The following is a 26,466-nucleotide window of genomic DNA, read 5'->3' on the forward strand; positions in this document are numbered from 1 at the left end:
TATCCTGTTAACCTCAGAGATACACAGTATGGAGCTGAGATACCAGCTCTCTTTGTGGCTTTGCCAGTGATAAGTCATCATGGCTTATGTCATTCTTTCTTTGATTCATTTAGTCAACAAATATTTAATGAGCATTTATCCTTTGTCAGGCACAGTGGACAAAAAATCCCCAGTCTTGGGTTGCTTACAGACTGGTGAAAAGAGACAGATACTCAACAAGTAATCAGAATAAATATTTGGTGCATTAGCTTGTGATAAGAGCTATAGAGAACACTTAAAAAAGGAAGGGAGAAGTAGGTGATTACTCTTTTATGTAGACTGGTGTGAGGAGAGACTTTCTGATTAGGAAACATTTGAGCAGAGAATTTAGGGAACTGAGAGGGCAAGCCCTGAGGATAACTGTGAGAGAATATTCAGGCAGAAGAATAGCATGTGCAAATGGCCTGAAGCAAGAGCTTGCTGTTATGCTCAAGGAGCAGCAAGATGGCCAGTGTGACCTGAGCACAGTGAGCAAGGAGGAAGTGAGGCTTACAGGGAATGGGGGTTCAGATAACGTAGGGCCTTGTCGGACTGTGTGACAGCTTTGTCTTTACCATGAGTGAGATGGGAAGCCACTACAGTGTTTTGAACGAGAGAAGTGACATGATCTGGCTTTGTTTTAAAGATAACATTTGATCTACCCAAGGTACATGTAGAGAGACCATCACTGAATGCCCATGCGGTGGCACTTTCTCATTTAAGGTCCCAATAACTCCATACAGTAGGTGGTGTTATCCTCAGCAAGAACTGGGCCTCAGAGCAGTTACTCAACTGCCTAAGAGGACTGAGAGAGGCCTTAAGTGGAGTCAGGATTTAAGTCCAGACCTGTTACCCTAAAGCCAGGGTTCTTTCCTCCTAACCTGTGCACAAGTTAAAATGTGTGTTACCATCTCTAAAGAGAATAATTTGTACATTCGGTGTGTGATCTACTTTTCAGTCATTTACCTGGGTAAGACTCTAAAGAGGGAATATGATCTGATTTCTTCTCCTCTGAGTGTTAGTACTCTGACACAGCTCATTTTTCATGTCATCTTTCTTATCCAGATTTCTTTTAGAAGTGGGTTTTCACATTTTTGTATTTTATTATGAACTATAACTGAATTCATTTGTATCACACTAATCTGTCATCTCAAAGAGTTTCACAAATGGAGTAGAGGGCCTTTAGCTGTTTAAGGCATTTTCAAATATCCATTTTCCCCTCTAACGTGTCATATAGATTCTCAAATGCTGGCAGCAAACTGAGACCTATTTATTTGAAGTGTCCTCGTGTTTTCTTCTAAAGAGCTTGCCACATTAATCTTCTCTCAGTGGAATTCAGTCTGTCCATGTGTACATGAGCAAGACACTTGAGACCTTCACTATCCCTGCAGCTAAAGCAGTAAACAATTCACAACTAAAGAGGGGACAGCCACACTTCAGCTGAAAAGCAGAAACAGCTTATCATGTTATTTCTCCAAGGCTTTCACTAGTTCAGGCTGTTTGGTATTATCTTGAGAATTCTGTGGTTTGAGAACACTCAATGGTAACCCTTTTATATTGCCATTAAGTAATTAGCTCAGTTATCTCTCTTCTTTTCCTTGCAAGTCACCTTGTTGAAATATTGTGTAAAACAGTGAACACAGACCAGCAGCCTGTCTGAGGAATGGCATCTGGAGGACCCAAGCTCTCTCCAGAGCCACCGAGAGCCCTGTGGGGCTGCGACAGAGGCTTGGAAGCGTTGGGGACCTCAAGGCTCAGCTTAGGTCTCCCAGTTAGGATAACTAAGGAGTAAGGTTTAAGGTCAGACAGGATTAAAGCCATCATGCCTATCTGAGGTCAGACAGGATTAAAGCCATCATGCCTATTTGAGAGGAAAAGAAAAGTAGTTTCCAAAGTCTTTAGAAAGAAATCTTGTTACTATCTTTTTTTTTAAACTGGAAGGAAGGGAAAGACTGTGAGATAAAAAGAAGAAATAACAGTACATAAATTTTCAGTCTCAGCAGAGACAAGGGTCTATCACTGAATTAAGTAACTCTAGAAATGTTTGTGGATTAGGACTAAAAAGAGGAAAAGCATGTAGGACCGTATGGTCCTACTTTTTCCACACTCGAAGTAAAACTGGAGAAGGAATTCGTTTTTATTTTTACTTTTCTGACTGAAGGAGAAAAACTGTAAAGTATACTCAAACACATTATCTGAAATGAAATGAAATAATACAATGAGAATCAAATACACTTTCCCTCTTCTAATCCCAGTGGGCACAAAACTAATTGGCAATCCAGTTAGTGAAAATGCATCAGTTCCAGTGGAATGAGATTGGGCAATAGCTGTGAGCCCTGGATTTCAAACCCAGCTCCAGCAAGGCTTTACTGTGATACAGGTGGTGTTTGGGGTGTCATTTCAGTGCTCCATGCACCTGTTAATTTGGGGCTAAGAATGCATTCTGTTATATTAACTCTGTGGGTTTTTTTTTTTTTTTTCTCACTTCCTCCCTTCTGGCTTTCTTTAAGGTCCAACTGAAAAGTGAAGAATCCAAAACCTTTGCAATGAAAATTCTCAAGAAACGCCACATCGTGGATACGAGACAGCAGGAGCACATCCGCTCGGAGAAGCAGATCATGCAGGGGGCTCATTCCGATTTCATAGTAAGGTAAAGACCCTGCCCCAGGGCTCAAGTCCCCAACTCCAAGTGGAAAAGCAACCACATTTGTGCTCACTGTTACACATTTGATTCACACAAAGAAACACATTTTTTAATCTGATTTTTTTAAAGTTTTTACTAAATAAAAAAACACTAAAATTTTGATTTTTTTTTTTTTTAATGAGAATCAGATTCTTTGAAAAGAACATGTTTTTCCCAAAGGAGATATCAGAGTTCTTAATGTTCCATTTTTATCCTGTTATTCCAAGAACTCTGCATAGACCTCTGGTGTGTGAAAGACAAAATACCAAAAATCAAACTATTTTACCTTGAATATTCTTTATTTGAATATTTTTTGAAGTTGTTAAAAAATGAAATGACTATCCCATCTCAGTATTTTGAGAGCACTGATAAGACAATAATGAGTTGGTATTTTTTTTAATACTCAGAAGCTTTTCTAGTTAATTTGCCAGTGGCACTTGATGAAAACAGGTTATCACATGAATTTAAGTGAACAGTGCACAAATGTCATACACATCTATATTTTAAAGTGTCATCTACTGAATATCCATGCACACTGCATGTTTATGACCACTAAATATTGCTCAAGAGGCCACACTTGAAACGTTAGCCAAATTGGAATTAGAGGAACCCCAGGAAGCCCTCTTGGTCCATAATCATTTGGATTAATCCATTTCAAAGGAGAGACTACCCCCTACAGTGTGAAAATCTTAGTCATGAGCCATCGCTTCCTTTTTCCTCTTTGTGAATTTAGATCTTTCTCATTCTTTTAATAAAATTTCAAGCTTGGTAAATCAAGAGTAAGACTGTAATCCGGGCACTGAAAACATTTACATGCTTTTAAAAGACAGTAACGTTTATAATCTTTGTTTTCTTGTTTGCAATTCACAGATTATACAGAACATTTAAGGACAGCAAATATTTGTATATGTTGATGGAAGCTTGCCTAGGTGGAGAGCTCTGGACCATTCTCAGGGATCGGTAAGAGTTTTAAGAAATTTCTATCATGTCTTTGAAAATGTAGTTGATTGTGATGGTTTGTAAGAAGAGTCAATTTTTATAAAGTATAAAAGTCATATTTACATTTTACATATGCTTGTATTTCAAAATGTAAATATGGGTCACAACCCACTATATACATGTGATTTACTGTAAATAGGAAACTCACTCTGTTTCAGATTTGTAACCAATGGTATAGGATTAGTCCACCATAAAAATGGTACCTGTCAAAGTACATGCAGAGGCTTTAGTTTAACTTGAATAGCACAATCAGACAACTATATACCTAGAATTCACTTCATTGCTGTTAACAGTGAAGAGAAAGTTATTTTATAGTTGCAATCTAGACTAACTGTCAGTTGGATTGGTCCACTCATTCTCCAGATGGGCTATCTTTCCTAACACTGGGAATTTTTTCCAAAGTAACTTTTCCCTCTACCTTTACATTGTTCTTTGGTTTCAAAATTAACAGAAGTTTCCAACCATCCCTTTCAGGACTTACCTGGTCTTGGGAAGAAAAGGAACCCACTTATACTCCTCTTTGCCCTTTCAGGTCAAGTAAAGTTGCTCTCTTTAGAGCTTATTTGTTTTTTTTTAATTATTCAAAATTAATTTTCTATTTCCTATTTATGTATATAGCAAACTATCTTTTTTAAAAAATATTCTACCAACCCTAAATGTTTACTTAAAAAAAAACTACAATTTTCTGTGAATGACCTAATAACATTCAAAAGGCATCTTTGTTCCTTTGAATATTCACCTTTAGACATCTTTTTCTTTTCTTATTTGTTACAATCTCACCCCACAGACTCTCCTTCATCAGGTAACATCTTTCAGACTCAGCTATAGACAGCCCTAATGTCCCCAGAAAGCCATGTTATTTTTTGACAGTTTATTATTTTGTAGATATCCCAGAATAGAACAACTAGTTCTTTATAAACTATTGCTTTGAAGTCTCATTCCTAATTGTATCCTTATGGTACCTTCATATCTTTTGTACCCATTGCCCTTTCAGGTCTTTTATTCCCATTGCCTTACTTGTATATGACAAATGGTTTTCTTTTTACCTTATTGTGTCCTATTACATTAATTTTTTTTTCTTAAATTCAAGGTAAATATGCCTATAAGGGAATGTATCATTTTGGCACTAGGGGACAGGGTTAACATCTGTACTGAGCTATTATATCATAGTGTATTACTACATTACTGTTAATTAATTTTTGGGTACAGATTATATGCCAGGCATTGTGATAGAGGCCGGGGATAAAATGATAAATAAAACAGTTGTGGTCCCATGCATCATAACTTACAGGATGTAGCAGAAAGTTAATATTCTGATTTGTGAGTTAATATCTGGTTTATCCTAATGTGCTTCTACTATATTATTTTTAACCTGACCTTCCAATACACTGATTTATTTAAAATCTCTTCCCTACTTTGTTCTAATTAGAATAGGAGATTTACAGGTAGAAGTAAACATTAAAGCAATAATAAGCCACTTAGGGAAAGGAACAGCGATTTTAAACTTCTGTTAACTTCTTTAACAAAGACACCAACAACAATAAAAATTTTTTTAAATAGTTTTAAAAATAATAATAAAAGTTAACCTAAAGTCCACTCAAACATGCATAGACATCAATATTCAACTTATTTTTTGCAAGAAAACTATTTCATATTTCTCCTTATTTAACTTGATTTTGCATTTTGGGGGTACATAAATGCTAGCCAAGGCTTACAAGTGAGATGTATTTGGATTTGTCAGGGTATGCTGACAAAGGAATGCTATCAAGAAGCAGCTTGTCTTGGGAGGAGTGGATGGAGGGAGAAGATCAGTGATGGTCCTTTCTCTACCTCCACCAGACTGCTTACTGACCCTTTTATCATCCTTGGGTTTGGGCTACACAGTTGCTGAGTCCCCCCAGTGTACTAAATATTAATTAAGGGGGCATGATCCGGAGAAATAGCAGCTACCTGATCCTTCCTAAAGATTCAGAGGGGCTGAAGCCTCGACATTAAAAGCAATGAAACTATCGTATATAAAATCATCTTGGACTCATTGTCCTCTGCCAACTTTCTTTTTTAGATATTCAATATGTATGTAGCCTTACTGCTTTTATTCCAAGAGACTTTTATTTTTCCTACGTAAGAAATTGCTAAAGGAAAAGCATAGTTTTGGACATCCAGGCTCCAATTAATACTGTCACAGACTAGCTTTCTCATTGCTTGTTTAAACTGGGGCTGAAAAATCCTAAAGATTAACTGTTAGAACCAAAAAAATGCCAAGAGAAAAAGGAAATTAATTATGCTATTTGTCACAGTGTATATAAAAGTATCCTTCGTCAAAATAAACCTTTTTGTTCAGTTCCTTTAATTTTCCTCTCGGGTCCCAGTAAGTAGTAGTAAGGGAGAAGCTATTCTGAGAGCATAAAGGAAATGTATTGGTGGTAAGGTTAATCTGAAGAAAGGCTTGTGTGACCTCTGAGCCTCAGGGATTTAGCGCAGGAAGTCTCCTATAGCAAATGACATCCTTCTTCCTTCACCTAGCAGCTGAGCTGACCATTTCCTGCCTCTCACTCTCTTTCTTCTCATCAGCATAGAAAAAGAACACAGAGCAGTTTTTTATTTGTTGTCAAGAAGTAGGAATTAAAATGATACCATATATACAAACAGATTTTGAGGACTATTAAATTTTTTTTTAATCTTTGAAATAGGAACTACAGCACTGAAATGTTAATTGTTGCAATTTCCCTCGTTTGTCCTTTATTAGCTGTCCTGTTTTATCTTCTAGTTTGTGACTTTTTTCCACAAATTCTGTTGCATTATTTGGAATAGATTGGTACAAACTATATTTTTATTCACCTCTCCTCTGTAACAGTTACAGAATTGTCAACCACAACTTTCTTAAAAATGTAAGTGGTTGATATATATAGAGAGAGGTTATTAGTATATATTACATATTAATATTAGTATTTAATACATATTCTAATATCATTTAATTTGAGTTTTTTAAAGTGTATGTTAATTTTTCCTACAGAATGTATTAAACAATTACATAAGAAACCATAATTATCACATCTCACTTCTGGTCTTGAGTCTTCCTGGATGTGTTTTATAAGCCAGCAAGTGACTTTCTATATACATTCTCCTTTATTCCAGCTATTTTATGGGAGGTGATTACTTAAATTCCATCTTAGATGACCCATTAGGTGGAATCTGTGTCATTTCTTAATTTGGTTGAAAGTACTTTAAGGAAATGAGTCTAACAATTGGCAATAAACCTGTAGCATGCTTCAGGTTTATATACTCACTAAGGATTGTTGTCACTAGTCAATGAAAAGAGGGAACTTGTCTTTCCATGAGAGATGCTTTGTCTTTGTTACATTCTGCCATTTCAGGACTTGGTTATGACAAAACACTGTGATTACATTTTAATTTGAGTATATCAATAAGTATACATAACCCTCAAATCCCCTGAAGCAAATTGTTGTTATCTACTGCCATCTAGCTAAGATAAAACACCTACTCACTCCCAAAGAGGATATAAGGACCTATCCCTTACTTGTTAATTGAAATGACACAACTGTCAAGGCATAATTTATTATTTCAAAGAGCTATATAGGGGAACGATTTCTTTCTTTAAGCAACTTTAACTGTTGATAAAACAAGCTTTCATTCTTGTTTTAAATCAAATTTACATTGTCATTTCCAATTCTAATAGTAATTTTTCATTGTGAATCATCCTAATGCTATGTTTTTTGACTGCTTTCCAAAAGGGTATTTTAAAAGTCACAAATTACCTACATCAAATATTTAGTGATGAAACTGTGTTGCTGGTAAACATTTTGTGTGCATATATTGTGTTGATTTGTCACATAACACAGAAACAGATTTGAGACAAATTTTTTATTTAATTTTTAAAATCAATTACAAATATATTTATATATGGGAGATACTCAATACAGATCTGTGGAAGGGCTGGAAACCAGCTTTCTAGAGCCCTCCAAATTCCAAAATGGCTCAGAAACAAGCTCTCAAGAACTGAAGACCCAGTGATGGATGTATATGGTCAGTTCCCTTCATGATGAAAAAAGGAGGGTTTTGATTGGTAAGCAATATAAGGATAATTTTCACCTGTACACTTGTGAGAAGCATGGAGAAAGTGAAAAGAACAGAGATTAGCAGAAAACGCTTCAGAGCTGACTCACTGCAATTAGCCTTTGCGGTGAGAAGCAGCAAATATTGGGTTGGCCCAAAAGTTCGTTCAGGTAACAGCTTACGGAAAAACCCGAACGAACTTTTTGGCCAATCCAATATTTCAGTAATAGTGATAGAGTTGCAAACTCCCATCCCCAAAATACTGTCCTATATCAGTCACTTTTCCTAGATTAAGACACTGGAGGCACTAAAGAAGAGTTTTCTGGTGCTCAATAATAATGGCTACTACTTAGTACCAGATGTGTGCCAGGCACTTATTCTAATACATGCCCCAAATTCTTTGTATCCTCACAACAACCCAAAGAGAGTTTCTGTTATTAGCCTCATTTTGCACATGACAACACGAAGACCTGGAGAGGTACAGTTAGTTACTCAAGATTAAACAGTAAGTGGAGGCCAGACTTGAGCCCAGGATTTTGCTTCATTCAGAGTCCACATTCGTAACCTACTGCCTCCTCTGATGAATTTGAGTTTGTATTAGGATTTTTTTTCATCTTTCTGCTAATGATCAGCTTGTTCAGAATATAAATATGAATACCATTCAAAGATGTCATGAGAAATTGATCTCTCATTAAGTGTGTACTCTCTTTACAGAAACAATGCATTTGTCCATTTGGTTCCATTTTATTAACAACTGAATATTAAGGGAAACAGATCTGTTGCCCAGCACCACAAATGCAGAAATAACTCTTCTTCTAACAGGAAGCAAGAACTGTAGGCTTTTGAAAAGGCCCACCCATATTGCAATTAGACAGTCCTGATACAAGGAAGTAATCAATTTTCGTATTTAAAACAAGGCATGTAATGTGAAAAAAAACAAAGCTCTATTCCATGTACTGTTTTGTTTAGATTGTTTTGCTTTTCAGTGCTCTCCATTAAGAAGGGACTGAAGTCATATACAGCACTCAGTATAAAGTTGCTCATTAATTATCTACACGTGGATGCTTACTATTTCAGGCAAATGATCTCTCAAAGAAATATGCTGCTCTTGATAGACAAACATACTTAATTAAGGACAAAGATGAAAGGACCTTTAAGGTACTATTCTAATCCCTTTCCCAATACACAGGATTATATAGTGTTGGTTCTGCAAAGATAGCTCCAAGTCAGAAAACAATTGCAGCATAATGTATACCATTCATTTCCTAATATAGATACAATTCTTCTCAAACTTTTTCTTGTCCTTATAAATTCACAATTGTGTTCCATCCAGATATTGTTGAAGAGAGATACTAGAAACTTAGTGATTATAGTTAAGATTCTAGTATCTAGAGGAGTAGATATCATCATGCCCTGAACTGTATTTCAAAAGAAGGATATTCCCTTTGGGAAGAGCTAATTATTTCAGTGACAACTCAGGGGACATTCGTAGTTAAAATGAAGACTATACCTTTCTGGAAGACACTGCCTATTTCTATAACATGACCTGAAAGATGGCTGCTTTAGCCTTAGATTCACTGATAAATTTTGCAAGATAGCAGCCGTATCCTACTTTTTGGTTTGTTAGAATTTATTTCTCAATATTGAAAAAGAAGCAAATGTGAGCAAGATGCAAACTGGTATCAGTGACTTTCCTGAAAGCAAGTTCTGGGCCTCCGCTTTGCTGCATGTTCCCCAAAACCACCTGAGTGCTTGCTGTCCTGTTACATCTTAGCCAACTCAAGAGCTGATGTTCGCACTAATGTTCTTGAATTTTCACAAAATTATTTAATTGCATTTACTACTACTTGGGAAAGAAGAGGGGGAAAAAAAGTAGTTTATCTTTCTAAGGGCTTCCATAGGGGGGGAAAAAACAGGTAAAGTATAAAGGTTCTGCCCTAGAACCAAGGAGTCAACCTTAGATGCCAAGGTTTTTTTCCTTTACTGTTATTTCATTAAATAAACACACACACACGCACACACACGTACAGAGAGACAGAGACAAAGAGCTTTCTTGCTAAACATCATAATCAAGTTTAATAAACATTCCCTTCCAATTACCTTTTTCCTTCTTATTATCTTTTAGCTCCATCTTTTCCTTCTAATAAGAAGGCAGTAGCATAGGAAATAGATATTATTTGTCTTGCTGACAGAAGTTTCAGACAGAATACTTAGATTGCGATCTGACTGTTATCAGTAGCATTGTAACTCATTTCCAAAGTGGTTCTTTGAAAACATTAACTTTTATTCACACTCTCATGAGCCACATCTCTATTATTTAGAAAGATTCAAAAAACAAACTAAGAATAAATATGACTAAACTCACAAACCCTTCTTTAAAAAACACCCCTTGGTAGACGAGGTCTAAAATAGGATTTGCCTCTCTTCTGCCCACCTCTGTAACTGTGCCTTTTAAGATTGGAGTGGGCTGTTGTGAGGAATCCACGACGTACATGAAACGTGGTATGTGGTTGACCTCCTCTTCAGTGTATTCAGGAAGTTAGATTTAACCATCCTACTCATAAGGGCAAAGAATTCCTTGACTTAACCCTCAGATGCTTTTAAAAACCCAGTATGCAAAGGTAGCCCTATGACATTTGGCCAGTAAGACACTGGTCTCTGGGGTCACATTCCGGCGTAGGAATATAGTGACATGAGAAACTGACCCTTATTAGACAAACTAATTTCTTTCCTACTTTTTATTCCATTTTCTGTGTCTCAGAGGTTCATTTGAAGATTCTACAACCAGATTTTACACAGCATGTGTGGTAGAAGCTTTTGCCTATCTGCATTCCAAAGGAATCATTTACAGGGACCTCAAGCCAGAAAATCTCATCCTAGACCACCGAGGTTACGCCAAATTGGTCAGTGTGTTTCACACATGGTTTCTGCCCTGCACTTTAAAATACTGGCTAATGAACAGGCTGTAGCGTTACTGTTTTCAACTAACTATTCTTTCAAGTTATGTAAAGGTTATGAGAAATTAGATTGGCTAGGTTTGAATTAATAATATGCTGGCAAAACATGCTTAAATAGGCTCGCGCTTGCTCGCATGTGTTCGTAGACCCAGAAAAGCTTTGTAGAAGTCCTATGTCTAGCTGGCTTTCTGCCATCCAAAGGGAATAGGTCATATGTGGAGAACCATGAATCATTATCTTAGATTTAAGAATACTGTAACGCTAATGGAAAAAAATGCGCTTGCTGGCAATGTTATCCAGGCCATGTTAGTAATAATATTAGTAATAATAAAATTGGCCAAGAGCTCTAAAGATTTACGGTAGAAGGGAAGTTCTCTTATTTTAAAATGTGTAACTTTTGTAGACTTTGGATCTTTCAGTGCCTGATTCTGTTTTTTAAATTTTGGGAATTTTTATTCAACCTATGATTTTCAAAGAAATCACATCAATGGTAGTTAATTATTTGTATTCTCAACCAGTTGTTTTAGAAAAAAAAAATGGTTTTCTGCATTTGAGGCTCCTGCTTCAAAAGTTTTCTAGAAAAATGAAGAATACGTTTTAATTTTATCTCTGTGTTTTCCAAGGACAGAGTTATTGGTCCCATAGCTTTGTAACTCAGCTCCTTCAACAATAAAAATGGCTTCTCAATTAAAACTAAATGAATTGTCAACTTCATTAAGTCCAGCAGATATCTGGAAAATATGCCTGAGTAAAGGAGAAATTATTTGTTTATACTCCAACCTCCACTGGCATAAAAGAAGGAAAAATGGAAAGTATTTCCATAAAGAAAAGTTTGCCTTTATTTTCGGTGATGTGGATTTTATCCTGTGTTAAGGTTTCAACTTTTCCTTTTGAAACTGAGCTTGAGCAGGGAGGCTTTGTTTGTTTGAAATATACAGAGGACTTCTTTTAGGAGACAGGACTACAATAGTTCGAATCTGTTTTTATTTTATTATTATCATCAGCATACTTCAACAAAGTAACTTTTTGCTTTTAAGCTTAATCAAAAGTGGCTTGGAATATCTTGTTTTTTCTCTCTTTGTAAGGTTGATTTTGGCTTCGCAAAGAAAATAGGATTTGGAAAGAAAACATGGACTTTTTGTGGGACTCCAGAGTATGTAGCCCCAGAGATCATCCTGAACAAAGGCCATGACATTTCAGCCGACTATTGGTCACTGGGAATCCTAATGTATGAACTTCTGACTGGCAGGTATGGACATTGATAGAGAACTGCTGATAAAAATAGACCAGCAAACAGCTACACACTCCTGTCTTTGTCACTCTGATGAGACCATCTTAAAGTACTTTCACCAGATCTTGTTAGCACAGTTTTTAATTAGTTATGCAGATAACAAGGAATTCATAAAGTAAAAACTAAAATGGGTCAGATGAGGGGAACAAACTCAACATCAACTCTCAACTCTCATTATTTATACATATGTGAATGTGGAATCGTCTAGTGTCTTTCTCTGAGATCTCTGAGCCTAGTCATTTAGCCAGCAAGGAAGATGAAAGTCATATAAAAATATAGAGTCAACTATTTATAGAGATAAGAGAACTTGTTAGCAATTGTTATATCTAAATGAAATGTAAATGCTTTGCAGATCTGTTGTGTAATAATATTGTAGTCATCAACAGCTAACAAAGGTACTGTGGATACGACCAGGTATAAAACGGACTATAAACTCAAGGAAAAGAGGAACAAATACGCCACCAAGCCCTGTGCTCAGGACTATAATTAAGAGGGTCATTATAAACTGAAGAGTTCAGAAGAAGGTTAAATTTGTCCAGGGAGGCTTTTGAAGAACGTAGGACTAGCTGGGCCTTGCAGGAAGAATATAGAGAGCAGAGTAAAGTTCACTCCAGGCAGAAAGGCATGGCTTAAATAGAGGGCGAGTAGTGGGCAAAGACATGAAAAAGGTTCATGATAAGAAATGATGGGAGATCCAAAAGAGTCATCTTTCAAGAATCACGATTGCTGTACCTCAGTGTTTGAACTCCATCCAGAGAGGGACTCATGGAGGATTTTCTGATAAAGGAGTGACGTGTGTTGTGGTATTTAAGGGAAAACAAGCTGGCGGTAATGGGTAAAGCAAATTGGAAGAGGGATGGGGAGGCTAGTTTGAAGATAATTCCAATAATTCAGATCTAAGAAGAAGCATGCAGTGGAATGTGAAAGAATTACTTGCGAACTTAGCAGCGACAGTGAAAATGAGAGGAAGATGGGACTTTTAGTATCACGGTTATTTGTGAGGAGTCAGTGAATCTGTTAAGCACTGAGGAAGTCTAGAACATAGGAAGCACTCCATTGATGCTAACACCTACTACTAGTACTACCATTACCAGGAAGTTACGTGGTGGTTTTTATTTCACTTGTGGACATTTTACACCATTACTCTTGAAACTCTTATGTTGACTTCAAATTAATAAACCTCGTTGGCGTTTTCTGTTAATTTTAGATGAAAGATACATAGGCAAAGGCAGCTAAATACCACAGGAGAAATGATTCAGAGAAACATGGGAAGAGTTCAAATTGTTATTTAGAATTTCTTTGTGGCTGTTGAAAGCATGATCTCTTTAAAAAAGTAACTTCACAGATGTCTGTAAGTGTTCATAGATGAAAAGTAGTAAACTTGCAGAGCTCAGGAACAGTACAAAGCTGAAAATCATATTATAAGCAACAGAAAAGAGAATAATAGCAATTAAAAACCCAGCCAGGGAGATAGACCTTAGGAAAAAAGGATATAGAAATTATTACAGAAAGAAGATACAGAAGTCCAAGGAAATAGGAAAAACAACTATGTATATGAAGAGACGATTACAAGTGGGATACAAAACATACTCAATTACATGATAGAAAATTCATGACATAGACCAGTCATGGATGGTCTCAGTGGATCATTTTGATCAACAGTGACCATGGGGAAACAGAGTCATAACACCACCATGTGTCCTAGTGCAATTTCCTAGCTTCAATGATAAGGAATAATCATATATAGTCTCTAAGCTACAAAAGCATGTCATATATGATGATGGGAGTGAGGAGGATTAGAATTCAAGTTGGCCTCAGCTTTCTCTATAGCACCTTTAATGCCAAAAGATAGAATATTAAGAACGATGTAGTTCTGAGAGAGACAGAGTACAACTCAACTAATTTATACGAAATTAAGTTATTCTTAAAATATAAAGACAACATATAAAGTGTGTACCCCAGGGCTTTCTTAGAAACAACTACTGTGTGACCAAGTCAAATGAGAGATGAATCAAAATAAATTTGGTTATTAAGCAGAATGGAAATGTTATAGTCTTTGGCAATTTTAAAAGTTAAGGTGGGAGAGAGAAGGTAGGAATGACTATAGGAATACTTAGGAATCTTAAGTATTTTTTACAATTGAATTATGTTGTTATGAAAAAGAAAACTCCAAATTCAAAGTGTTTAAAATATTTTTTCTTTTTTTAAAATTTATTGGAGTATAGTTGATTTACAGTGTTGTGTGTCAGTTTCAGGCTTACAGCAAAGTGATTCAGTTATACCTATAGCTATTCTTTAGATTCTTTTCTCATATAGGTTATTATAGAATATTGAGTAGAGTTCCCTGTGCTATACAGTAGGTCCTTGTTGGTTGTCTATCTATCTTATGTATCGTAGTGTGTGTGTATTCATCCCTCCCTGCTACGTTTCCCCTTTGGTAACCATAAGTTTGTTTTTGATATCTGTAACTCTGTTTCTGTTTTGTAAATAAGTTCATTTGCTTTTTTTAAATTAGATTCCACATATGAGTGATATATGATATTTGTCTTTCTCTGGCTTACTTCACTTAGTGTGATAATCTCTAGGTCCATCCATGTTGCTGCAGATGGCATTATTTCATTCTTTTTTATGGCTGAGTAATATTCCACTGTATATATGTACCACACCTTCTTTATCCACTCCTTCACTGATGGACATTAAGGTTGCTTCCACGTCTTGCCTATTGTAAACAGTGCTGCTGTGAACATTGGGGTGTGTGTATCATGTTTTTCTCCAGATGTGTATGCCCAGGAGTGGGATTGCTGGATCATATGGTAGCTCTATTTTTAGTTTTCTAAGGAACCTCCACACTGTTCTCCATAGTGGCTGCACCAATTTACATTCCCACCAACCAACAGGGCAGGGAGGGTTCCTTTTTCTCCACACCCTCTCCAGCATTTATTGTCTGTAGACTTTTTCATGATGGCCATTCTGACCAGGGGAGGTGATACCTCACTGTAGTTTTGATTTGCATTTCTCTGATAATTAGTGATGTTGAGCATCTTTTCATGTGCTTTTTGGCCATCTGTATGTCTTTTTTGGAGAAATGTCTATGTAGGTCTTCCACCCACTTTTTGATTGGGTTTTTTTTTTTTGATAGAGAGTAATCCCTTGTTGGTTGCTTCGTTTGCAAATATTTTCTCCCATTCTGTGGGTTGTCTTTTCATTTTGTTTATGGTTTCCCTTTGCAAAAGCTTTTGAGTTTAATTTCATTACTTTAGGAGGTGGATCCAAAAAGATTGCTGTGATTTATGTCAAAGATTGTTCTGCCTATGTTTTCCTCTAGGAGTTTTATAGTATCAGCCTTATATTTAGGTCTTTGATCCATTTTGAGTTTATTTTTGTGTTAGGGAGTGTTCGAATTTCGTTCTTTTACATGTAGCTGTCCAGTTTTCCCAGCACCACTTATTGAAGAGACTATCTTTTCTCCATTGTATGTTCTTGCCTCCTTTGACCAGAGGTGCATGGGTATATATATATATATTTTTTTTTAACTTCTTAAGAGAAGTCTTTCTTTTAGGAATTAATGTTACTGTTAGGAATTAATGTTACTGGTGAAGAAGCACACATTGAAATTTAGCATTTTTTTTTTTCAGTTTTAACTTCAAGTAAAATTAAATTGAATACTACTTTTTTATTTTGAAAAGCATGTATATCATAATCCTGTGTCTCTCCATCTACATAGAGAAATGTATGAAATTTATATTCATCAAATGTCAATTATTTAGTGGTGTTGGATGGTTTTTACTTTCTTCTATTTTATATATGTTTCACATATTGCCTGAATATCTTGGACAGAACATGCATGGCTTGCAAAAACCACAAAAGTCACCTTTAATGAAATTATTTGTGTTAGAAAGAACAAAAATCAATGCAAAAATATAAATTAGAAACATTAAGTTGATAACAAAAAAATCAAAGATGTGGTGGTTCTTCATGTTTAAAGTGTAAGTAAAAACCGGCAAGTTAACTTGAGAGTAGAGAGAGAATTCTTAAATTCTAAGAATACTAAATAGAATCGGATGTTAATACATTATAAAAAGTGGTTTAACCTGACAGGTGACAGTTACTGACAAAGTAAATAGAAAGTACTTGTTACAGAAAATAGGGACAAAACCTTAACGCAGATCCTATCACAGCCCTTTTTAAGCAATTCATTGTTTTCAACTTTCTCAACAGAAGGAAATATTTGAACTGCTATTTTATGGATAGACAAAAAATAATCCAGAAAACGTCTTCCCCCAAGAAACATGAATGAACCCTATATTAGGAGAATAATTAATTCCAAAGAAATCATCTGTCAAGGCACATCATAACCTCCCTTCTGAACTGTGGGAAAGTTGATGGAAGGAGCTGACTTTAGTCACATCTGTATTCCCTGAGCCTGGCACAAAGCCACAGTCCAAGGATGGATAGGCAAATAACCCAACAGATTTGGCTTATGAGGGATTGGGTATCACATCCTTTCTAACAGAGGATGTCTTGCGTTAGGTTATCTACTGAGGATGGATAAAGAGGGAGAAAAGGATAGGAAGAGCACTGTTCTGTAGAAGCATTAGTTCAACAAATATTTACTGACCACTTACTATGTGTTTGTTAGGCATTCCACCAGACTCTGGGAATACCAGCAGGGACTGGAAGACAGACATAAAACAAATACTCATCAAAATGAAGTAGTTACAAAGTATAATAAGTGGCATAAAGGGTTCTATAAGAGCATAACAGGTGAATCTAACTTAAAGTTTAAATTCCAGTATTAGATTGATTAGATTATTACATTATGTTTGTTGGTTGATAATGGTTATATGATTTGTTACATTTGGGTGATCAGAGCAGGCCTTTTTGACTAAGCAGCATAACAATAAGTGAGGCATTAGCCAGGAGGCCTGGGAAGTACCTTTCAGGCAAAACAAACAGTGCCCTGAGGTAGGAGAGTGCTTGGTACTTCAGAGGAGCAGAGAAAGACTGGTCTGCCTGGATCCCAGTGAGTGAGCGTGGTAATGGCATGAGATGGGGTCGTACCAGTGATGTCCTTGTAGCCCATTCTAATGATGTAGGACTTCATCCCAAGTGTAATCAATCAGTGAGCTGATAAGTGTGAGAAAGGGCCAAAAGTAGAAGAGGTTTCCTGAATGACTAAGGACAGCAAGAGGGGTTAGTCACCTGCACTGAAAAGAAATGAGGGGAACAGTGGACAAACTTGACCCATTTATGGGTTTTGCTAAACGATTTGCTTGGAAACATTTCCACACCGTTTTGCCATTAATCAAGTTTCATTTCACTATCACTATTAATATATGTCCCCAAATAAGAATTGTCATTTGTGGAGTTAGTACTTGGTTTTCTAAATAAGAAACCTTATTGTTATATCTCTTTTCATGTCTCTCATTCTTGCAGCCCACCTTTCTCAGGCCCAGATCCTATGAAAACCTATAACATCATATTGAGGGGGATTGACATGATAGAATTTCCAAAGAAGATTGCCAAAAATGCTGCTAATTTAATTAAAAAACTATGCAGGTAAGCATTTCAACCACATTATTTTTTAAAGGATCATAATATGGAAACAATTAGAGTCCTTAACAATTATTATTTTATTTTTAGGGACAATCCATCAGAAAGATTAGGGAATTTGAAAAATGGAGTGAAAGACATTCAAAAGCACAAGTAAGTGTTCTTTCCTTATAACTTTAGGTTTGAGAGTTCAGAAAGTATTTTCCCAGGCTGATGTTTTTAAGTTAGTGGTTATATATAACTGATGCAATTAGTCTATGGGAACATCCAAGGAGACATGTAGACTAGTTAGCCTTGTTATTTAAGACCTTTCGAGTTGTGTCTCTGGGACTTTATTTAGACACATCTGACCCTCTGACATTCTAAACAACAGATTCACTGAATTTAGTTTTTCCTGACTCTAACTAGCACTTTTCCTCTTGAGCATGAAGAAGAAATATATATTTTTAATCCTGGAATTCTATTCTTTACCAGAATATTAAAAACAAAAGTACTCCACCATATATCATGCCTCATTTCCTTGACTCAACCTAAAATATATTTTTCCAACCATTTCCTAGTTAGAGTACAGTCTTTCTTTTTTCTCTGTCATAGCATCTATTTTTTTTCCGAGCAATAGTAGCATCTTAAATATCAGACCTTATCCATGTTGACTGACTGGATGTATCTGAAGCTAAACTAAGACCATATTGGTTTTTCCCTATTAGTCTGTTTCTGTAACATGCACAGGAAATTCACATATCTACCAAGAGGAATGTGTTTACCAAAATACCTATGAACGTCTAAAAGCCCTGCCAGGAATTTGGTGTAGGCATTTGTGAATGATGAAACCTTTCAAAGACAACAACAACAACAAAAAAAAGAAAGAAAATGGGATACTTAGAGACCAAGACAGTGATGTGAACAGGTTAATTAACTGAGGCTGCCCACTGAATAAGATGGAAAGATAATTTTCTGTCCTGACACTTCATGCCCTGATTCTACCTTCTTAAAATAAATATCCTGTAGGGCCCAGCATATTATGGCATTTATTATGACTGAAATTACTAGAATAAAAAGGAGTTGCTTTCTAATTGGTGTCTAAAATTTTGACAATTAGATTTTTTTAACATATGCATTCCATTTAATAAGCTAACATTTAAAAACCTGCAATTAAATTGAAAATGTTTTTGTCATATTGAAAATGTTTGCCTACTTTCCATCAGTCATGGACATCATATATAGGTTGCAATGCAAAGGCTTCAGCTGAGGTAAAATGTCTTTAACTATCTACTTCTTTTCCTTTCTTAGATGGTTTGAGGGCTTTAATTGGGAAGGCTTAAGAAAAGGCACCTTGACACCTCCTATAATACCAAGTGTAAGTAGACTTTCCAGCTTGTACTAGTGTGACACACGTGAAGGTGTGTGTTTGTCAGTCATCAAAGGTCTGCTATTTACATTTTTATCCTATGATCAGATTAAACTATAGGAGAAATACCAGGTTAAAATGGTGACATCTTCTAAAATCCAAGCTTAAAAACGGTGTTAAATATTGACAGAAGAGTATCATGAACCTTTTTTTCCCCATAATATAAAACCTTTATACATCTTTGCCCAAGAATGTATTCACAACCTTATTTAGTCATATTCATAAATTACCACCAAAACTATGTACACTGTTTTAAATTTCTGCACATCTGTGTTCTCTCTACACAAGATGCAATAAGTTCTTAACAATTTAGTGTGTACTTGAGTATACTTGGTATGAGTTAGGATTATCTGCTATTGTTACCTTCTGTTTATGATTTCAGTTTACTCTCCACCATGCTCTGTCTCCAAGAGTCCAACCCAAATGGACCACATCAAAACATTCCCTGCCCTTTGGTTTCCTGTTGGGTGTGGTCAACAGTCCAGCAACCAGTTTCAACAGCTTTCAATTCCTGGCCAATATTGTTTCACTTATGCCCCACATAGCTCCTCCTCCCCTGCCCCCATAGTACTTTGAAGCACTCCTAAGCACAATGGTGTTCTTTTAAATTCTCTTTTCTTAACACATCAGGTGTTTTGTTAAACTGCTAATCCACTAAGTAGACTAAGTGTTTACACTGTATTAACCTGAAATAGACTTCAACTGACTGCATTTATAGATACAATACTATATCTAGCTAATAAAATGTGATGTGTCTTAACTAAGGAGGAGAGGGCTGCTTTGCAGTCCTGAGCCTTTCATTTATATACTTCCTTTTTCTGGGACTAATTTAAGATCGCTTCTTCTGTAGAAATATTTTTCCTACTTCTAAGATTTATTTCTATGCTAATATTTATGTTTATTCACAAAGCAAATTACAGGTGCTAATTGCATTCATAAAGTTTTACTTTTAGAACAAGAACAATATAAGAAACTTGAAGAGGTAAATATTAAATCTAAATTACCCTAACTTATATTTACCAGGGGTCTCCTTTTATGCAATCAGTAGTGTTAAATTATATGGGGGAAATAAATTTATATATATATATAAAATAGAATATGAGGTTCAAAATAGAATATAAGGGAAATTAAAGTGTGTTTCTTTACTGCTTTTACTCATGCTCTGCAGATTGGACTTTGCCCAGTAAACTTGTAAGAGTTTTTGCTTAAGTTTAGAAATGGCTTTCTATCATACTTAAGGATTTTTGTGTATTTATTCTAAGATGACTTCTGCCTATTTCTCATTTCACTCCCCTCCTCTTTTATACAGTAGCCAAGTTAACCTCTTTTAGATACTTCATAGCATGGAGCTCTCTCTTTCTCACCTCAGGACCTTTGCATGTGCTATATACCCTCTTTATCAAAAGCATTAATTCTTAGGTTTAATACTTTTTCAAAGAGGCTTTCCACGATCACTCTTTTTTACTCATGACACCTTGTATTTTTTCTTCATAGCACTAACCAAAGTTTATAATTATCTACAGGTGTAATTATTTGTTTTAATCACACAATTCATTCTTTCCTAGAGTGTAAACTCTATGAGGGCGAGAGCAATGTCTATTTTTATTCACCACTGTAACCCCCAGTACAAAGGACAAACCTGCTCCTGGTAGACACTCCAAAAATAGCCATTGATTACGGAATGAATAAAGAATGTTTTAAAAATTTAGCTTGGAATGCCCCTAAAAAAATCAGAAAATTTTACTGTTCGTTCTCTTGTTTGCAGGTTGCATCACCCACAGACACAAGCAATTTTGACAGTTTCCCTGAGGACAATGACGAACCACCACCTGATGACAACTCAGGATGGGACGTAGACTTCTAATGTATTTCTCTTACCTGCTTCTGCCTTGCTGAAGACAGCTTTTCCTGAGACACAGCTGCCAGCAAACCTGAAGGAAAGAGAGAAGATTAGTGCTCGGGGTCACCATGATGCCTTTGATCGATGCTGCTCCAGTAACTACAGTGGCATTAGGACTTATTGCTTAGATGACAATAGTGCTCTTTACATGTTTTCTGTTTGAACCTAAAAATAGCAGTTGACATGGTGGTCCTGAAGCAAAGCCTTTCACCAGTAAAGAAATGTTTCCTATTGTTGCGATGATCTTGCTTTGCTCTGATTATAATTTGAAAGACTGTAAGAAACACTTCAAAGAGAGTCAGTACCTTGCCAGAATTATCAAGAAGATCAAAAAATAATATATTGGGTACGATAGATTAGATTACTGTGGTACAAAAACTGGACTCTTCCCTTTCTTCAAGTGAGGGGTGTAGACTCTATTACTGCAAGCTGGTGTAAATACCGTATACAAGAGGACCACACATCTGCTGGTCACAGAGTTCATGTCAAACCAGTGCTAGAAGTTTCATGATTTTCTTTCCCAGCAGTGCTGATGACGAGACTGAATGTTACCTTTCCTTTCTGACAGATTTTAAAAATTGATATGATAAAAGCACAACTGCTATGGATTCTGCTGAGAACTCTCATAGCAGGTATATATGTGTTTTCACAGAGGACTGAAGAACACAACATGCATGATCTTTGTTTCTTTTTGATAAATTGGCATGACAGAGTGGAAAAAAAGCAAGTCACAAACCATTTCATATTTTTTAAAATAGTGTGCTTAAAGATGGTCCTGGAAATAAATGACTAGCAGCCAATTGGTTTTTATTTATCTAACAAACACACCCTCAAACTGAGGCTTAAAATATTCCCTTTTATAAAAATAAACCCTTAGGGTGGGGTGGGGTGGGTGGGAGAGGGATTAAGATCCATCCAAAAAAATAAAAACTATATAGAGGTGCTATGTATATCTTTCATCTGTAAATGTCAGTGTCTAAACAGACCACACAAATTCTAATCATTACACGTGTAGCCAGAGAATCAAGCATTTTCACTAAATTTATCAAACCAAACTTCTGTCAGATTTCACTTATACAACATAGTCTAGGGTTGAGGGAGAAAGGTGACTAAACATATATTTGAACTAGCTTCTTGTCTTAGGCCTGAACCAAGAAAACAAAAAAGCAAGCAAGCACAAGATCATTAAGATTCACCCGATGAGAACCCTTACCTATGTGAGGTCAGGGAACAAGACAAGAACCTGGTCAGGTGTGATTACCTTTTTGTCAATGGGCAATGAGTCTATTAGCATGTGAAAGGAGGAAAGGAGTAGAAACAGGAACCCGATTTCTTAAAAGTAAATTGGAGCTAAATAGAACAGAAATACTACAATTCTGAAATATCAGACTAGCGAGGAAAGACCAGATTTGAAATATTGAATTGATTTGCTTTTTCACATGGGGAAAAGAATCAGCAATTTAAACTGAGTCCTTTGTTGGCAGGCCAGTTGACAATTATTAGCTGTCAAAAGTAGCACAGCCATTTGGAGCTCTTCCTGGATAAGTAGCATTGTACCTCCTTAGACAAATGTATAATTTTATGAGCTGTCATCCTGATTTGGAACTGTATATGAACATGGCATATTAAACAGAAGTTTGCTCTTTTCCAGTAGAGAGAGTTTTAAAAAGTCAATCAAATATAGACAGTTCTGCAAAACATATGTCCACCGAGATTATATAGTATCCAAGAAGGCATATATTATGATTTTTGTTTGAATTTTTCATACCAAGACTACTTTAGAATATGATATGTTATCAAAATATAAAAATCTAAAACATTTGGAGAATAAAAGTATTAAGGGCATATTATATATAATTAGAATAAATTTAAATGAAAATGTTGATCCTATTATTATTATTCTTGTATTATCGGATTTTCCCCTCCCTTACAATTTCTCAAAATCGAACTATTCCTCAAAATACTCACCTCCTTCTACAGATTTTAGAATATAAAATTAAAAATATCAAGTTAAAATCCAGCTATGAATGCTACTTCAGAAGTTTAATATTGCTTTTAATTGGGCTTTTAAAAATATATAATTTCAATGTTATTAGTCAATGTTCAGTGATTTTTTTTTTTAAGACAGTGGTGTAGGCATGCTAAAGGTTTGCTAGAATATTAAATTCACCTAGTCATTTTAAGTAAGAGAATCTTCTCCTGCAACTTTTTAAATATCCCAATAGCCCCAGAGATTAGCACTTACTGTGGATCTGGAACTACAGTTCAAGTCTAAGACAACCAATATGTACAAGTTCTGTAGAGAATGAAGAAGCAGCATTCAGCATAATGTAACTGTAGGTCATTTCTCCCACTTGTTATTGCATCTTTGTTCATTTCACCTGTGGCATTGCATTAGGATGTCTAAAGCAATCACCAAGAAAATAAAGGTGAACTACATCTTTCAAGAATTACTAAGAGAAAACATTCGTCTAATTTTCAACATTGAATTTTAAGGATTTAAATCTTGTCTTAATGAAGACACTAGGGCTAAAATTCATGGTCAGCTTCATAAAAAGCACATCTCACTTTATTTCTGAATTTTTCGTGCCCCCTCTATTTTCTTTCACTAAAGAACATCCAGATAAGTTAGAATAGCGCCAACTTGTTTGATTTGTTAACTGACTTTCTTGTTAATACTTCAAGTATGGGAAATAAGGGCTTTCTGTGTGTCTTGACTCACAGGAAAACTGAAAACTGCCAAGGAAAGGAGCAACGTAACACTTGAGATAGATTGAATACATTAGGGAAAGTGATTTCTGGAAATTTGCTATGAATGATATTTGTTTGTACCTTCTTTGTTATTAATATAGGAATCAGATCCATGTGGCATTTAAAACAAATTTATTTTGATTATATTCTTTACAAATCATAACTTTTACTTAAAATTATGGGATATGCATGTGAATCACACATGTATAATATATAAATTCAACTACTGAATTTTTCTTGTCTCATTTCTAAAAGACTGAACTGATGGTGAACTTAAATTTAAAGAAGTCAGCTACCACACCGAAAATAAGGATATTAGAACTGATTTCATACAGTAGAGGTGATTTGTGCATTATCCATAACAATGTTTTCTTTCACAATAGGACCACAGACAAATATTTATGTAAATAGGTATTTTTGTGTGATATTTTGTGGTACATGTAACTTTTTTTAGTGTTTCACAGCATTATTATTTCATTTAATGTGTACTGAATAATGTTTTTAGGTCCAAGTAGACTTGAATTAATGTCATACTTGTCAGTATTATTGAAAATTATGTCAACTGTACTGTTTATCCATCTGTCCCATAGTTTAGAACATGACCTGGCTATCTGGCATTGTTGCAAGTGCCTTAAATTCATGGCATCCTATTAAAAAAACAAATTTGGTGTTATGCTGCATGACAAAGACAAACACACCTCAAAATGTTGTCCTTTCTTAGCTTGCTGCGTTTTACAGTTCTTTCTGCTAACAATTTATAAGCCTTTATTACATAATATTGATGAATTACAGAAATGATGAAGTTGTTCTCTTATTTCTGTTAAATGTACCAGAGCTGTGTATCTGTTAATGAGATACAGCGTCATTTCTGTGAAATGTATAAATGTATGTGCAGGTCAAATTAATATATGACATACTATCAGTCTGTATACAGGTATTCCTGTTTTGCTAAGCTGTGCAGATTCAGTTAAAAAAAATTAGTGCAGTCAAGTTCTAAAATATCTCATTTTGTAGACTCCATTAACAACAGTCCAACTCAAAAGAAAAATTGGAAAATGACTGCTAACCAAGCCTCGTCATGAAACCAATGATGAAAAAGTACCTTGGTGCACCACTCAACAAAACAGGATGCTTTCTCTGAGTTCTTGTATATGCAAATCACTTATAAGGCAAGTTTTCAACAGACCTAGAAAGCTAAACATTGAAAGTGTGTTGTTAGCCCTCCTCTTTATCTGCCCCTGCATCAACAGACAGAGCTCTGGGACCTTGACAGTGACTCAGAGGTTTGGACTTTCCGAGTAAAGGGACATTTCTTGAAGCATCATCTATCAAATTTATTTCAATGTATGATGTTTTTACAACTGCTCAGTTCTTTTGTATTCTTACAGCTATGGTTATTTGATTGTCCTCTTACAATTCGTTCTACATGAAAGAGTCCTTTGTTAGTCAGAATGCAACAACTGTCATCAAATGGTCACTGACCACTTGCACTCTTTTGATGTAGATTAAAAACTTTTTCATAAACTTAACCTGCTTTGATTTGCTCTGTATTTTTCCTGCAGCTGTAATTGCCGAGTGCCTGTTGTATACTTTATAGAGTTGAAATAAAAAAATAATTACTTTTGAACTTAGTTGATGTTTAATTTCAAACAAGATTCCATGGATAGAATATATTAGAATTGAAATACCATATAGTGCTATTGTAGAATGTCACTATAACAATGTAGAAAATACTTATAACCCAAGTATCCATCATAAAATGATGTGTTATCATCTAATATAAAACTAATCCAACAACTCAGCTTAAAGAATTCAACAGGGTTACATTAGGCCATCCAGTGTGAAGAGCCACACGAACCTGAAAATTAGCAGTTTTCTGTACGCAACTACCACACCACCACCATCACCACTACTACCACTCACTCCTTTTTGGGCTACCCCTAGCCAAACTCTGAACTAGGCACACCGTCAAAGGGGCAATATACAAGAATACAAGACATGCTAGGAGGGAATTATTTAATATGAAAAGTAACTTCATGAATCTTTGTCTAAGGTTTGTTCACCTAATCCCTCTGTTAAACTTCACATGCATAAAGAATATATATTTAGAGAACAATACGATTGCGACAAACTCAACTCTCCACAGCCCTGGTGAACATATTGTTGCTACATCCCTTTGCTCCTCACTGCAGTGAATGGTACACAACTTAAAACAGGCTGCAACATAAAGATCCCCTTAATCTAATTGCATTTGTCTTGTTGACATCACATTGCCAGTGACGGTGAATTGAAACCCCTTTTTAATGAAAACTAGAAAATCAATTTGGTTAGCTTTCTCAGACAGAGCCAATAAAATAACCTTAAAAAATATTATGTCACATAGCACATCCAATAATTTCATTTTTCCTACAAATAGAACTGAATTGTAAGTTTTTAGTATTTGTCCTTTAAGTTCTGTTATTTTCACACCCTTGATCTAAGAACCGTCTTCTTTGATCCCAGAAGGTTATTTTTTTTTTTGTACTAATCACAGTTTTTGCAGAGGCACACAGATCAATCCTCATGATCATTAGTGGGGTTGGGGGGGGGGGAGATGGTGAGGATGTTGCATCCATGCCACTGTCACATCTTGTGCATGTTAATTGCAATTGAAGTAAATCACTGAACACTTACTTGACCATGACAATAGGAATCAATACTAAATTTGAGATGAATGAATCGGTAGCACGATCATCCAAGTTGATCACATGTTATGCTTTCAGACCTACCCTGAGATTCTCAGTTATAACCCTGAAAGTGTTATGCACATAATATAGGACAGCCACAATGCTA

The 26,466-nt window shown here is 35.6% G+C and overlaps 1 protein-coding gene across 4 annotated transcripts in view; it reads left to right on the plus strand.

Annotated features, from left to right (window-relative positions):
• The window catches only part of PRKG1 (protein kinase cGMP-dependent 1), a 1,231,494-nt gene extending 1,206,233 nt beyond the window's left edge, over window positions 1-25,261 (plus strand). For all 4 annotated transcript variants that reach the window (XM_082423704.1, XM_082423703.1, XM_082423705.1 and 1 more), the window contains 8 exons: window positions 2,529-2,668; window positions 3,572-3,661; window positions 10,536-10,677; window positions 11,817-11,980; window positions 17,459-17,581; window positions 17,666-17,728; window positions 18,866-18,932; window positions 20,749-25,261. In XM_082423704.1, the coding sequence (XP_082279830.1) occupies window positions 2,529-2,668; window positions 3,572-3,661; window positions 10,536-10,677; window positions 11,817-11,980; window positions 17,459-17,581; window positions 17,666-17,728; window positions 18,866-18,932; window positions 20,749-20,847 (888 nt within the window). In that variant the 3' untranslated portion in view covers window positions 20,848-25,261. The remainder of the gene's footprint in view (window positions 1-2,528; window positions 2,669-3,571; window positions 3,662-10,535; window positions 10,678-11,816; window positions 11,981-17,458; window positions 17,582-17,665; window positions 17,729-18,865; window positions 18,933-20,748) is intronic.
• The last annotated feature ends 1,205 nt before the right edge of the window (window positions 25,262-26,466 follow it).

This window comes from Balaenoptera physalus, assembly GCF_965194825.1.
Source record: "Balaenoptera physalus genome assembly, chromosome: 14".
NCBI classification, from domain to species: Eukaryota; Metazoa; Chordata; class Mammalia; order Artiodactyla; family Balaenopteridae; genus Balaenoptera; species Balaenoptera physalus.